The sequence below is a fragment of the Aythya marila genome (assembly GCF_965140915.1).
Source record: "Aythya marila genome assembly, contig: HAP1_HAP1_SCAFFOLD_457, whole genome shotgun sequence".
Taxonomy (NCBI): Eukaryota; Metazoa; Chordata; class Aves; order Anseriformes; family Anatidae; genus Aythya; species Aythya marila.
In genome coordinates this window covers 29,733-42,779 of record NW_028137571.1, presented here as the reverse complement: position 1 = coordinate 42,779, position 13,047 = coordinate 29,733, and the positions used below count along the sequence as shown (strand labels likewise).

General features: G+C 42.6%; 1 protein-coding gene across 1 annotated transcript; it reads right to left on the bottom strand.

Moving 5' to 3' along the window:
- Positions 1-10,796: 10,796 nt before the first annotated feature.
- LOC309875777 (very low-density lipoprotein receptor-like) lies at positions 10,797-12,574 on the bottom strand (the record flags this gene model as incomplete). The annotated part of the gene is made up of 1 exon (XM_082784936.1): positions 10,797-12,574. A coding segment is annotated over one exon (1,778 nt), but the record flags the coding sequence as incomplete, so codon positions are not given.
- Positions 12,575-13,047: the final 473 nt, after the last annotated feature.

The window sequence follows — 13,047 nt, the reverse complement described above, 5'->3', positions numbered from 1 at the left end:
GGTTTTCTTCTATTTTTTGGCGTGATCGTGTTCTTTTTTGGGGTGTATTGGACGTGTTTTGGGGTCTCCGTTGGGTTTTGTTGTGTTCTTGTTGGTCATTATGTTAAATAGGTGTGGATTGTGGGTTTTGGAGAACATCAGGTAGGTTTAGGATGGTTTTGGCGTGTATCTATGGTTTTGGGGGATTTTCTTTCAGTTTTGGGGGTTATCTCGTTTTATTTTGTTGTGTTTTTGACGTGGTTTGGGTTCTCCTTTGCGTTTTAGTTTGTTTCTTGTTCGTCATCATGGTGAAAAAGTGTAAATTGTGGGTTTTGGAGAACATCAGGTAGGTTTAGGGTGGTTTTGGGGAGGATCTATGGTTTTGGCGTATTTTCTTCCAGTTTTGGGGGTGATGCCGATATTTTTTGGGGTGCTTTTGATGTGTTTTGGGGTCTCCATTAGGTTTTGTTGGGTTCTTGTTTGTCATTATGTTAAATAGGAGTGGATTGTGGGTTTTGCAGAACATCAGGTAGGTTTAAGGGTTTTTTTAGGTTTAAATCCTGGCATTTTTTTTTTTTTTTTTTTTTTTAGGATCTGGGTTGATTTTGTTTTTTTTTTTCACGTGTTTGGGGGTCTCCGTTGGGTTTCGTTGGGTTTTCCGTGGTCATCATGGTGGAAAAATGGTAAATTGCTGGTTTTGGAGAACTTCAGGTAGGTTTAGGGGGACTTTTCGCGTGGATTCATTGTATTTGGGGTTTTCTTCTTTTGGGCGGAGTGATCCTCTCCTTTCTTCGGGTGATTTTGAAGTGTTTTGGGGTTTCCGTTGCGTTTTGTTGAGTTCCTAATGTGTTTTATGTTGGTTGGGAGTGTGCTTTGGGATTAGGAGAACATCAGGTAGGTTTAGGGTGTCTTTGGGGTGGATCTATGGTATTTGGGGTTTTCTTCTATTTTTTGGCGTGATCGTGTTCTTTTTTGGGGTGTTTTGGACGTGTTTTGGGGTCTCCGTTGGGTTTTGTTGTGTTCTTGTTGGTCATTATGTTAAATAGGTGTGGATTGTGGGTTTTGGAGAACATCAGGTAGGTTTAGGGTGGTTTTGGCGTGTATCTATGGTTTTGGCGGATTTTCTTCCAATTTTGGGGGTGATGCCGTTCTTGTTTGGGGTGTTTTTGACGTTTTTTGGGGTCTCTGTTGGGTTTTGTTGGGTTCTCGTTGGTCATCGTGTTGGAAAAGGGTAAGTTGTGGGTTTTGGAGAACATCAGGGAGGTTTAGGGTGGTTTTGGGGTGGATCTATGGTATTTGGGGTTTTCTTCTATTTTTTGGCGTGATCCTGATCTTTTTTGGGGTGTTTTGGACGTGTTTTGGGGTCTCCGTTGGGTTTTGTTGTGTTCTTGTTGGTCATTATGTTAAATAGGTGTGGATTGTGGGTTTTGGAGAACATCAGGTAGGTTTAGGATGGTTTTGGCGTGTATCTATGGTTTTGGGGGATTTTCTTTCAGTTTTGGGGGTTATCTCGTTTTATTTTGTTGTGTTTTTGACGTGATTTGGGTTCACCTTTGGGTTTTAGTTTGTTTCTTGTTCGTCATCATGGTGAAAAAGTGTAAATTGTGGGTTTTGGAGAACATCAGGTAGGTTTAGGGTGTCTTTGGGGTGGATCTATTGTATTTGGGGTTTTCTTCTATTTTTTGGCATGATCCTGTTCTTTTTTGGGGTGTTTTAGACGTGTTTTGGGGTCTCCGTTGGGTTTTGTTGTGTTCTTGTTGGTCATTATGTTAAATAGGAGTGGATTGTGGGTTTTGGAGAACATCAGGTAGGTTTAGGGTGGTTTTGGCGTGTATCTATTGTTTTGGCGGATTTTCTTCCAATTTTGGGGGTGATGCCGTTCTTGTTTGGGGTGTTTTTGACGTTTTTTGGGGTCTCTGTTGGGTTTTGTTGGGTTCTCGTTGGTCATCGTGTTGGAAAAGGGTAAATTGTGGGTTTTGGAGAACATCAGGGAGGTTTAGGGTGGTTTTGGGGTGGATCTATGGTATTTGGGGTTTTCTTCTTTTTTTTGGCATGATCCTGTTCTTTTTTGGGGTGTTTTGGACGTGTTTTGGGGTCTCCGTTGGGTTTTGTTGTGTTCTTGTTGGTCATTATGTTAAATAGGTGTGGATTGTGGGTTTTGGAGAACATCAGGTAGGTTTAGGATGGTTTTGGCGTGTATCTATGGTTTTGGGGGATTTTCTTTCAGTTTTGGGGGTTATCTCGTTTTATTTTGTTGTGTTTTTGACGTGGTTTGGGTTCTCCTTTGCGTTTTAGTTTGTTTCTTGTTCGTCATCATGGTGAAAAAGTGTAAATTGTGGGTTTTGGAGAACATCAGGTAGGTTTAGGGTGGTTTTGGGGTGGATCTATGGTTTTGGCGTATTTTCTTCCAGTTTTGGGGGTGATGCCGATATTTTTTGGGGTGCTTTTGATGTGTTTTGGGGTCTCCATTAGGTTTTGTTGGGTTCTTGTTTGTCATTATGTTAAATAGGAGTGGATTGTGGGTTTTGGAGAACATCAGGTAGGTTTAAGGGTTTTTTTAGGTTTAAATCCTGGCTTTTTTTTTTTTTTTTTTTTTTTTTAGGATCTGGGTTGATTTTGTTTTTTTTTATCACGTGTTTGGGGGTCTCCGTTGGGTTTCGTTGGGTTTTCCGTGGTCATCATGGTGGAAAAGGGTAAATTGCTGGTTTTGGAGAACTTCAGGTAGGTTTAGGGGTACTTTTCGCGTGGATTCATTGTATTTGGGGTTTTCTTCTTTTGGGCGGAGTGATCCTCTCCTTTCTTCGGGTGATTTTGAAGTGTTTTGGGGTTTCCGTTGCGTTTTGTTGAGTTCCTAATGTGTTTTATGTTGGTTGGGAGTGTGCTTTGGGATTAGGAGAACATCAGGTAGGTTTAGGGTGTCTTTGGGGTGGATCTATGGTATTTGGGGTTTTCTTCTATTTTTTGGCATGATCCTGTTCTTTTTTGGGGTGTTTTAGACGTGTTTTGGGGTCTCCGTTGGGTTTTGTTGTGTTCTTGTTGGTCATTATGTTAAATAGGAGTGGATTGTGGGTTTTGGAGAACATCAGGTAGGTTTAGGGTGGTTTTGGCGTGTATCTATTGTTTTGGCGGATTTTCTTCCAATTTTGGGGGTGATGCCGTTCTTGTTTGGGGTGTTTTTGACGTTTTTTGGGGTCTCTGTTGGGTTTTGTTGGGTTCTCGTTGGTCATCGTGTTGGAAAAGGGTAAATTGTGGGTTTTGGAGAACATCAGGGAGGTTTAGGGTGGTTTTGGGGTGGATCTATGGTATTTGGGGTTTTCTTCTTTTTTTTGGCATGATCCTGTTCTTTTTTGGGGTGTTTTGGACGTGTTTTGGGGTCTCCGTTGGGTTTTGTTGTGTTCTTGTTGGTCATTATGTTAAATAGGTGTGGATTGTGGGTTTTGGAGAACATCAGGTAGGTTTAGGATGGTTTTGGCGTGTATCTATGGTTTTGGGGGATTTTCTTTCAGTTTTGGGGGTTATCTCGTTTTATTTTGTTGTGTTTTTGACGTGTTTTGGGTTCTCCTTTGCGTTTTAGTTTGTTTCTCGTTCGTCATCATGGTGAAAAAGTGTAAATTGTGGGTTTTGGAGAACATCAGGTAGGTTTAGGGTGTCTTTGGGGTGGATCTATGGTATTTGGGGTTTTCTTCTATTTTTTGGCATGATCCTGTTCTTTTTTGGGGTGTTTTGGACGTGTTTTGGGGTCTCCGTTGGGTTTTGTTGTGTTCTTGTTGGTCATTATGTTAAATAGGAGTGGATTGTGGGTTTTGGAGAACATCAGGTAGGTTTAGGGTGGTTTTGGCGTGTATCTATGGTTTTGGCGGATTTTCTTCCAATTTTGGGGGTGATGCCGTTCTTGTTTGGGGTGTTTTTGACGTTTTTTGGGGTCTCTGTTGGGTTTTGTTGGGTTCTCGTTGGTCATCGTGTTGGAAAAGGGTAAGTTGTGGGTTTTGGAGAACATCAGGGAGGTTTAGGGTGGTTTTGGGGTGGATCTATGGTATTTGGGGTTTTCTTCTTTTTTTTGGCATGATCCTGTTCTTTTTTGGGGTGTTTTGGACGTGTTTTGGGGTCTCCGTTGGGTTTTGTTGTGTTCTTGTTGGTCATTATGTTAAATAGGTGTGGATTGTGGGTTTTGGAGAACATCAGGTAGGTTTAGGATGGTTTTGGCGTGTATCTATGGTTTTGGGGGATTTTCTTCCAGTTTTGGGGGTTATCTCGTTTTATTTTGTTGTGTTTTTGACGTGATTTGGGTTCTCCTTTGCGTTTTAGTTTGTTTCTTGTTCGTCATCATGGTGAAAAAGTGTAAATTGTGGGTTTTGGAGAACATCAGGTAGGTTTAGGGTGGTTTTGGGGTGGATCTATGGTTTTGGCGTATTTTCTTCCAGTTTTGGGGGTGATGCCGATATTTTTTTGGGGTGTTTTTGATGTGTTTTGGGGTCTCCATTAGGTTTTGTTGGGTTCTTGTTTGTCATTATGTTAAATAGGAGTGGATTGTGGGTTTTGCAGAACATCAGGTAGGTTTAAGGGTTTTTTTAGGTTTAAATCCTGGCATTTTTTCTTTTTTTTTTTTTTTTTTTTAGGATCTGGGTTGATTTTGTTTTTTTTTTTTCACGTGTTTGGGGGTCTCCGTTGGGTTTCGTTGGGTTTTCCGTGGTCATCATGGTGGAAAAATGGTAAATTGCTGGTTTTGGAGAACTTCAGGTAGGTTTAGGGGTACTTTTCGCGTGGATTCATTGTATTTGGGGTTTTCTTCTTTTGGGCGGAGTGATCCTCTCCTTTCTTCGGGTGATTTTGAAGTGTTTTGGGGTTTCCGTTGCGTTTCGTTGAGTTCCTAATGTGTTTTATGTTGGTTGGGAGTGTGCTTTGGGATTAGGAGAACATCAGGTAGGTTTAGGGTGTCTTTGGGGTGGATCTATGGTATTTGGGGTTTTCTTCTATTTTTTGGCGTGATCGTGTTCTTTTTTGGGGTGTTTTGGACGTGTTTTGGGGTCTCCGTTGGGTTTTGTTGTGTTCTTGTTGGTCATTATGTTAAATAGGTGTGGATTGTGGGTTTTGGAGAACATCAGGTAGGTTTAGGGTGGTTTTCGGGTGGATCTATGGTTTTGGCGGATTTTCTTCCAATTTTGGGGGTGATGCCGTTCTTGTTTGGGGTGTTTTTGACGTTTTTTGGGGTCTCTGTTGGGTTTTGTTGGGTTCTCGTTGGTCATCGTGTTGGAAAAGGGTAAGTTGTGGGTTTTGGAGAACATCAGGTAGGTTTAGGGTGGTTTTGGGGTGGATCTATGGTATTTGGGGTTTTCTTCTATTTTTTGGCGTGATCGTGTTCTTTTTTGGGGTGTTTTGGACGTGTTTTGGGGTCTCCGTTGGGTTTTGTTGTGTTCTTGTTGGTCATTATGTTAAATAGGTGTGGATTGTGGGTTTTGGAGAACATCAGGTAGGTTTAGGATGGTTTTGGCGTGTATCTATGGTTTTGGGGGATTTTCTTTCAGTTTTGGGGGTTATCTCGTTTTATTTTGTTGTGTTTTTGACGTGATTTGGGTTCACCTTTGGGTTTTAGTTTGTTTCTTGTTCGTCATCATGGTGAAAAAGTGTAAATTGTGGGTTTTGGAGAACATCAGGTAGGTTTAGGGTGTCTTTGGGGTGGATCTATGGTATTTGGGGTTTTCTTCTATTTTTTGGCATGATCCTGTTCTTTTTTGGGGTGTTTTAGACGTGTTTTGGGGTCTCCGTTGGGTTTTGTTGTGTTCTTGTTGGTCATTATGTTAAATAGGAGTGGATTGTGGGTTTTGGAGAACATCAGGTAGGTTTAGGGTGGTTTTGGCGTGTATCTATTGTTTTGGCGGATTTTCTTCCAATTTTGGGGGTGATGCCGTTCTTGTTTGGGGTGTTTTTGACGTTTTTTGGGGTCTCTGTTGGGTTTTGTTGGGTTCTCGTTGGTCACCGTGTTGGAAAAGGGTAAATTGTGGGTTTTGGAGAACATCAGGGAGGTTTAGGGTGGTTTTGGGGTGGATCTATGGTATTTGGGGTTTTCTTCTTTTTTTTGGCATGATCCTGTTCTTTTTTGGGGTGTTTTGGACGTGTTTTGGGGTCTCCGTTGGGTTTTGTTGTGTTCTTGTTGGTCATTATGTTAAATAGGTGTGGATTGTGGGTTTTGGAGAACATCAGGTAGGTTTAGGATGGTTTTGGCGTGTATCTATGGTTTTGGGGGATTTTCTTCCAGTTTTGGGGGTTATCTCGTTTTATTTTGTTGTGTTTTTGACGTGATTTGGGTTCACCTTTGGGTTTTAGTTTGTTTCTTGTTCGTCATCATGGTGAAAAAGTGTAAATTGTGGGTTTTGGAGAACATCAGGTAGGTTTAGGGTGGTTTTGGGGTGGATCTATGGTTTTGGTGTATTTTCTTCCAGTTTTGGGGGTGATGCCGATATTTTTTGGGGTGTTTTTGATGTGTTTTGGGGTCTCCATTAGGTTTTGTTGGGTTCTTGTTTGTCATTATGTTAAATAGGAGTGGATTGTGGGTTTTGCAGAACATCAGGTAGGTTTAAGGGTTTTTTTAGGTTTAAATCCTGGCTTTTTTTCTTTTTTTTTTTTTTTTTTTTAGGATCTGGGTTGATTTTGTTTTTTTTTTTTCACGTGTTTGGGGGTCTCCGTTGGGTTTCGTTGGGTTTTCCGTGGTCATCATGGTGGAAAAAGGGTAAATTGCTGGTTTTGGAGAACTTCAGGTAGGTTTAGGGGTACTTTTCGCGTGGATTCATTGTATTTGGGGTTTTCTTCTTTTGGGCGGAGTGATCCTCTCCTTTCTTCGGGTGATTTTGAAGTGTTTTGGGGTTTCCGTTGCGTTTCGTTGAGTTCCTAATGTGTTTTATGTTGGTTGGGAGTGTGCTTTGGGATTAGGAGAACATCAGGTAGGTTTAGGGTGTCTTTGGGGTGGATCTATGGTATTTGGGGTTTTCTTCCAGTTTTGGGGGTGATGCCGTTCTTGTTTGGGGTGTTTTTGACGTTTTTTGGGTTCTCTGTTGTGTTTTGTTGTGTTCTCGTTGGTCATCGTGTTGGAAAAGGGTAAATTGTTGTTTTTGGAGAACATCAGGTAGGTTTAGGGTGGTTTTGGGGTGGATCTATGGTATTTGTGGTTTTCTTCTATTTTTTGGCATGATCCTGTTCTTTTTGGGGGTGTTTTTTACGTGTTTTGGGGTCTCCGTTGGGTTTTGTTGTGTTCTTGTTGGTCATTATGTTAAATAGGTGTGGATTGTGGGTTTTGGAGAACTTCAGGTAGGTTTAGGGTGGTTTTGGCGTGTATCTATGGTTTTGGGGGATTTTCTTTCAGTTTTGGGGGTTATCTCGTTTTATTTTGTTGTGTTTTTGACGTGTTTTGGGTTCTCCTTTGGGTTTTAGTTTGTTTCTCGTTCGTCATCATGGTGAAAAAGTGTAAATTGTGGGTTTTGGAGAACATCAGGTAGGTTTAGGGTGTCTTTGGGGTGGATCTATGGTATTTGGTTTTTCTTCTATTTTTTGGCATGATCCTGTTCTTTTTTGGGGTGTTTTGGACGTGTTTTGGGGTCTCCGTTGGGTTTTGTTGTGTTCTTGTTGGTCATTATGTTAAATAGGAGTGGATTGTGGGTTTTGGAGAACATCAGGTAGGTTTAGGGTGGTTTTGGGGTGGATCTATGGTTTTGGGGAATTTTCTTCCAGTTTTGGGGGTGATGCCGTTCTTGTTTGGGGTGTTTTTGACGTTTTTTGGGGTCTCTGTTGGGTTTCGTTGGGTTCTTGTTTGTCATTATATTAAATAGGATTGGATTGTGGGTTTTTGGAGAACATCAGGTAGGTTTCAGGGTTTTTTTAGGTTTAAATCCTGGCATTTTTTTTTTTTTTTAGAATCTGGGTTGATTTTGGTGTGTTTTTGACGTGTTTTGGGGTCTCCGTTGGGTTTCGTTGGGTTTTCCGTGGTCATCATGGTTGAAAATGGTAAATTGCTGGTTTTGGAGAACTTCAGGTAGGTTTAGGGGTACTTTTCGCGTGGATTCATTGTATTTGGGGTTTTCTTCTTTTGGGCGGAGTGATCCTCTCCTTTCTTCGGGTGATTTTGAACTGTTTTGGGGTTTCCGTTGCGTTTCATTGAGTTCCTAATGCGTTTTATGGTGGTTGGGAGTGTGCTTTGGGATTAGGAGAACATCAGGTAGGTTTAGGGTGTCTTTGGGGTTGATCTATGGTATTTGGGGTTTTCTTCCAGTTTTGGGGGTGATGCCGTTCTTGTTTGGGGTGTTTTTGACGTTTTTTGGGGTCTCTGTTGTGTTTTGTTGGGTTCTCGTTGGTCATCGTGTTGGAAAAGGGTAAATTGTTGTTTTTGGAGAACATCAGGTAGGTTTAGGGTGTCTTTGGGGTGGATCTATGGTATTTGGGGTTTTCTTCTATTTTTTGGCGTGATCCTGTTCTTTTTTGGGGTGTTTTGGACGTGTTTTGGGGTTTCCGTTGGGTTTTGTTGTGTTCTTGTTGGTCATTATGTTAAATAGGTGTGGATTGTGGGTTTTGGAGAACATCAGGTAGGTTTAGGATGGTTTTGGCGTGTATCTATGGTTTTGGCGGATTTTCTTTCAGTTTTGGGGGTTATCTCGTTTTATTTTGTTGTGTTTTTGACGTGGTTTGGGTTCACCTTTGGGTTTTAGTTTGTTTCTTGTTCGTCATCATGGTGATAAAGTGTAAATTGTGGGTTTTGGAGAACATCAGGTAGGTTTAGGGTGGTTTTGGGGTGGATCTATGGTTTTGGTGTATTTTCTTCCAGTTTTGGGGGTGATGCCGATATTTTTTGGGGTGCTTTTGATGTGTTTTGGGGTCTCCTTTAGGTTTTGTTGGGTTCTTGTTTGTCATTATGTTAAATAGGAGTGGATTGTGGGTTTTGCAGAACATCAGGTAGGTTTAAGGGTTTTTTTAGGTTTAAATCCTGGCATTTTTTTTTTTTTTTTTTTTTTTTTTTTTAGGATCTGGGTTGATTTTGTTTTTTTTTTTCACGTGTTTGGGGGTCTCCGTTGGGTTTCGTTGGGTTTTCCGTGGTCATCATGGTGGAAAAGGGTAAATTGCTGGTTTTGGAGAACTTCAGGTAGGTTTAGGGGTACTTTTCGCGTGGATTCATTGTATTTGGGGTTTTCTTCTTTTGGGCGGAGTGATCCTCTCCTTTCTTCGGGTGATTTTGAACTGTTTTGGGGTTTCCGTTGCGTTTTGTTGAGTTCCTAATGTGTTTTATGTTGGTTGGGAGTGTGCTTTGGGATTAGGAGAACATCAGGTAGGTTTAGGGTGTCTTTGGGGTGGATCTATGGTATTTGGGGTTTTCTTCTATTTTTTGGCATGATCCTGTTCTTTTTTGGGGTGTTTTGGACGTGTTTTGGGGTCTCCGTTGGGTTTTGTTGTGTTCTTGTTGGTCATTATGTTAAATAGGTGTGGATTGTGGGTTTTGGAGAACATCAGGTAGGTTTAGGGTGGTTTTGGCGTGGATATATGGTATTCAGATTTTTTTTTTTTTTGGGGGGAGGGGGATGATCCTGGACTTTTTGTGTTGTTTTTGACGTGTTTTGGGGTCTCCGTTGGGTTTCATTGGGTGTTACATGGTCATCGTGTTGGAAAAGGGTAAATTGTGGGTTTTGGAGAACTTCATGTAGGTTTAGGGGGAGTTTTCGAGTGGATTCATGGTATTAGGGGTTTTCTTCTTTTGGGGGGAGTGATCCTCTCCTTTCTTCGGGTGATTTTGAAGTGTTTTGGGGTTTCCATTGCGTTTCGTTGAGTTCCTAATGTGTTTTATGGTGGTTGGGAGTGTGCTTTGGGATTAGGAGAACATCAGGTAGGTTTAGGGTGTCTTTGGGGTGGATCTATGGTATTTGGGGTTTTCTTCTATTTTTTGTCGTGATCCTTTTCTCTGTTTTTGGGTGTATATGAAGTGTTTTGGGGTCTCCGTTGGGTTTTGTTGTGTTCCTGTTGGTCTTTATCTTAAATAGGTTTGGATTGTGGGTTTTGGAGAACATCAGGTATGTTTAGGGTGGTTTTGGGGTGGATCTATGGATTTGGCGTATTTTCTTCCAGTTTTGGGGGTGATGCCGTTCTTGTTTGGGGTGTTTTTGACGTGTTTTGGGGTCTCCCTTTGTTGCAGGAAGCACGGTCGAAAGCACGACAGACACACAGTAGAGTCAGATCATGCTCCATTTTATTGCCCGAATAGCCTAACTTTTATAGAGAACTTAACAGGGGTGGACAGTGTTTCACACAAGATTATTGGTCAAAAGCACTCAGACAAACAGCTACAAGAAAACAACCCCACCTGCAAGAAAACAACCCCCTTGTGATTAGCAGTCACATAGACCTTGTCCTTGAGGCCAGCTACTGGTAACAATATTTTCCTGAATTCCTCAATTGGGCGATGTGGGAACACTGTCATGGGAACTTCTCATAGTTGCCCTGGTAGCTTGGTTTGCTCAGCTACAGCAAGCCATGGGATTTTTGCTGTTTCAAGAAATCCCTCAACAATTCCCCCTTCTTCTTTTGAGCAAACCAAGCCTGACACAGCAGTTTTACAAGTAACTCTTTAGCTATACTTACAACACACAACGATGATTACCACCACCATAAACCAAATCCTTAATCCCCTTGTGATCAAACCCAGCAACCATCTACACTTTGTTTCAAACAAGTCAGTGAACCATTGATTGAAAGGATTGATACCATATTGAATCTTTCTCATGTGCTCTTTCAGGAAAGTAATGGATTTGTGAATTGACACATTATGACCAAAAAGGTTTAAACAGTACATTCCCTTAAAGTCCTCACACCCATTCCTTTGAGCCAAAAGCAAGATGTCAATAGCAGCTTGATCCTGTAAAAGCAGATGTTGCAGACTATTTTGATCTGGTAACATCTCCTCAAGTATCTCTGTCGTGGCATAGGCTTGCCTCTCGGCCCAGCATACCAATTTTTCTAAGTTGTTACATGCGGCCGCAGATGCCACTCCAGGCACTGAAATTGCTAATGCCGCTCTAGCTGCAACCCCACACAATTCAACATTATCATTGCAATCCAATGCAAGCAATGTCCATTTATGTCTGGTGATCTCACGCAACTGTAACAAGCTAGGAGCAAATACAATGAGTTTATCTATGTAACATGGACATCTGATAGCATTTGCAGGGATACCTTGCCAGGCCCCATCCCCACAAATCAGAAGCACATCAGGAGGTAAGGCCAAAGCTGTACAATTGTTCCAAACACTGTAGTTGTTACCCCTTGTCTCCATGCTACAAACCCCTAAACCCTGCTTAGCAGCGTCATTGCAATCACAGGTGTTATTTGTGTCTTTGTACCAGTATGACCTTTTCCAGGTTCCTGTAGCAGGAATCATCTGATATCCACGGCTACGTTCACTTTTGTAGCCACCTTTCAGGTTGATACACATTTGACTACAGATACCAAGGTTTTGACATTCATCAATGTCTCCACAGTTTCTCTTGTCTATAAACTCAAACCCAGCTGGACAGTCACATTCATTTATGATGCATTCCTTCAGGGGCTCATCACCCCAGTCCTTGCAGTCTCTCTGCTGGTTACACACTTTATTGATATCTATGCATTCTCCACTTCTGCACTTGAATTTGCCAGGTCCAGAACACTGAATAACATTGTTACAGTTTGCTTCATCAGTGCCATACAGACAGTCTCTCACACCACTGCACTGCCTACTCCCATGGACACAGTTCCCATCTTCACATCTGAAATGGTCTGGCCTGCAGGTCCGAGAAGGGCAGTTAATTTCATCACTTCCATCCTTGCAATCAGGATCTCCATCACATCGCCACTTCTTGTGGATACATTCACCTGAGCCGCACTGCACCTCACTCGTAGCACACTTCACTGGAGGTGCAGGCTGGCGGCCACACTGCTCCAAAGATTCATCCGAGTGGTTGGAGCAGTCAGCATCATCATCACACACCCAGCTGATAGGGATGCAGGTAGAACTCTTGCACTGAAACTCATGAACACCACAGGTAGGAGGTGCACACTCCAACTCATCGCTACCATCACTGCAGTCATCTTGAACATTGCAGACAAAGCTTTTGGAAATACATTGCCCACTACTGCATGTGAATTCTGCTGCACTACAAGTCACAATGCCACAACTCTCTTCATCTTCTCCACTGTCGCAGTCCTTTTCACCATCACATTTCCAGGACACTGGGATACACTGGGTTGACTGAGGACCACACCTGATTTCATTTACCCGGCATGTTCTTGTATGACACAGCTCAGCACTCTCATCAGACCCATTTTCACAGTCCGGATCCCCATCACACTGCCATCTATTTGGCACACACTGACCACTGTTGCACACAAAGTCAGATTCAGCACACGTCTTCTTCACACAAGCACTCTCATCACTGCCATCTGAGCAGTCTTCACATTTTGCTCTAGCACCGTCGGCAGCAGTGCACAGGCCGGTGAGGGCGAGCAGCAGGCAGAGTGCCCCGCAGCGCGGCAGCGCCTGCCGCCGCCCCGCACCGTCACCTGTGTCACTTATACTACTCCTATTACCCATGCTGTTAGTGTCAGTGGCATCCTCCTGGCACCGTTTCCGTCTTTGTCGCCCCTTACTCTCCCCCTTTTCTTTTTGCCACTGACCATTCACCACAAATGGATGAGACACATGATTACTAGTTAGGAAAGAGAGTGTAACGTCTGCTATACGGCTGCAGGCCGTGCCAGCTGCAACCCTAGAAGCTGTTTGTGAACGAGCCTGACGGTGGTCATTTGGCGGTGTAATCTGCGTCTCTGCTCTCCTGCCCTGCAATAGAGCTAAATCGTCATTAATAGTCTGTAGAATGTGGCAACCCCACGGAATGTTATCCAGAAACATAGTTATAACACCGATCTGGGGACGAATAGTCTTTTTTTGCATTGCAAGATAACTTCTTATAAAAAGAATGCCAGAGAGAAGCAGCACAGCCGCTGCTGCCGCTGCCTCCATGGTTACGTCAGACAGGCTGCAGAGTCCTGATCTCCGCCCCTCTG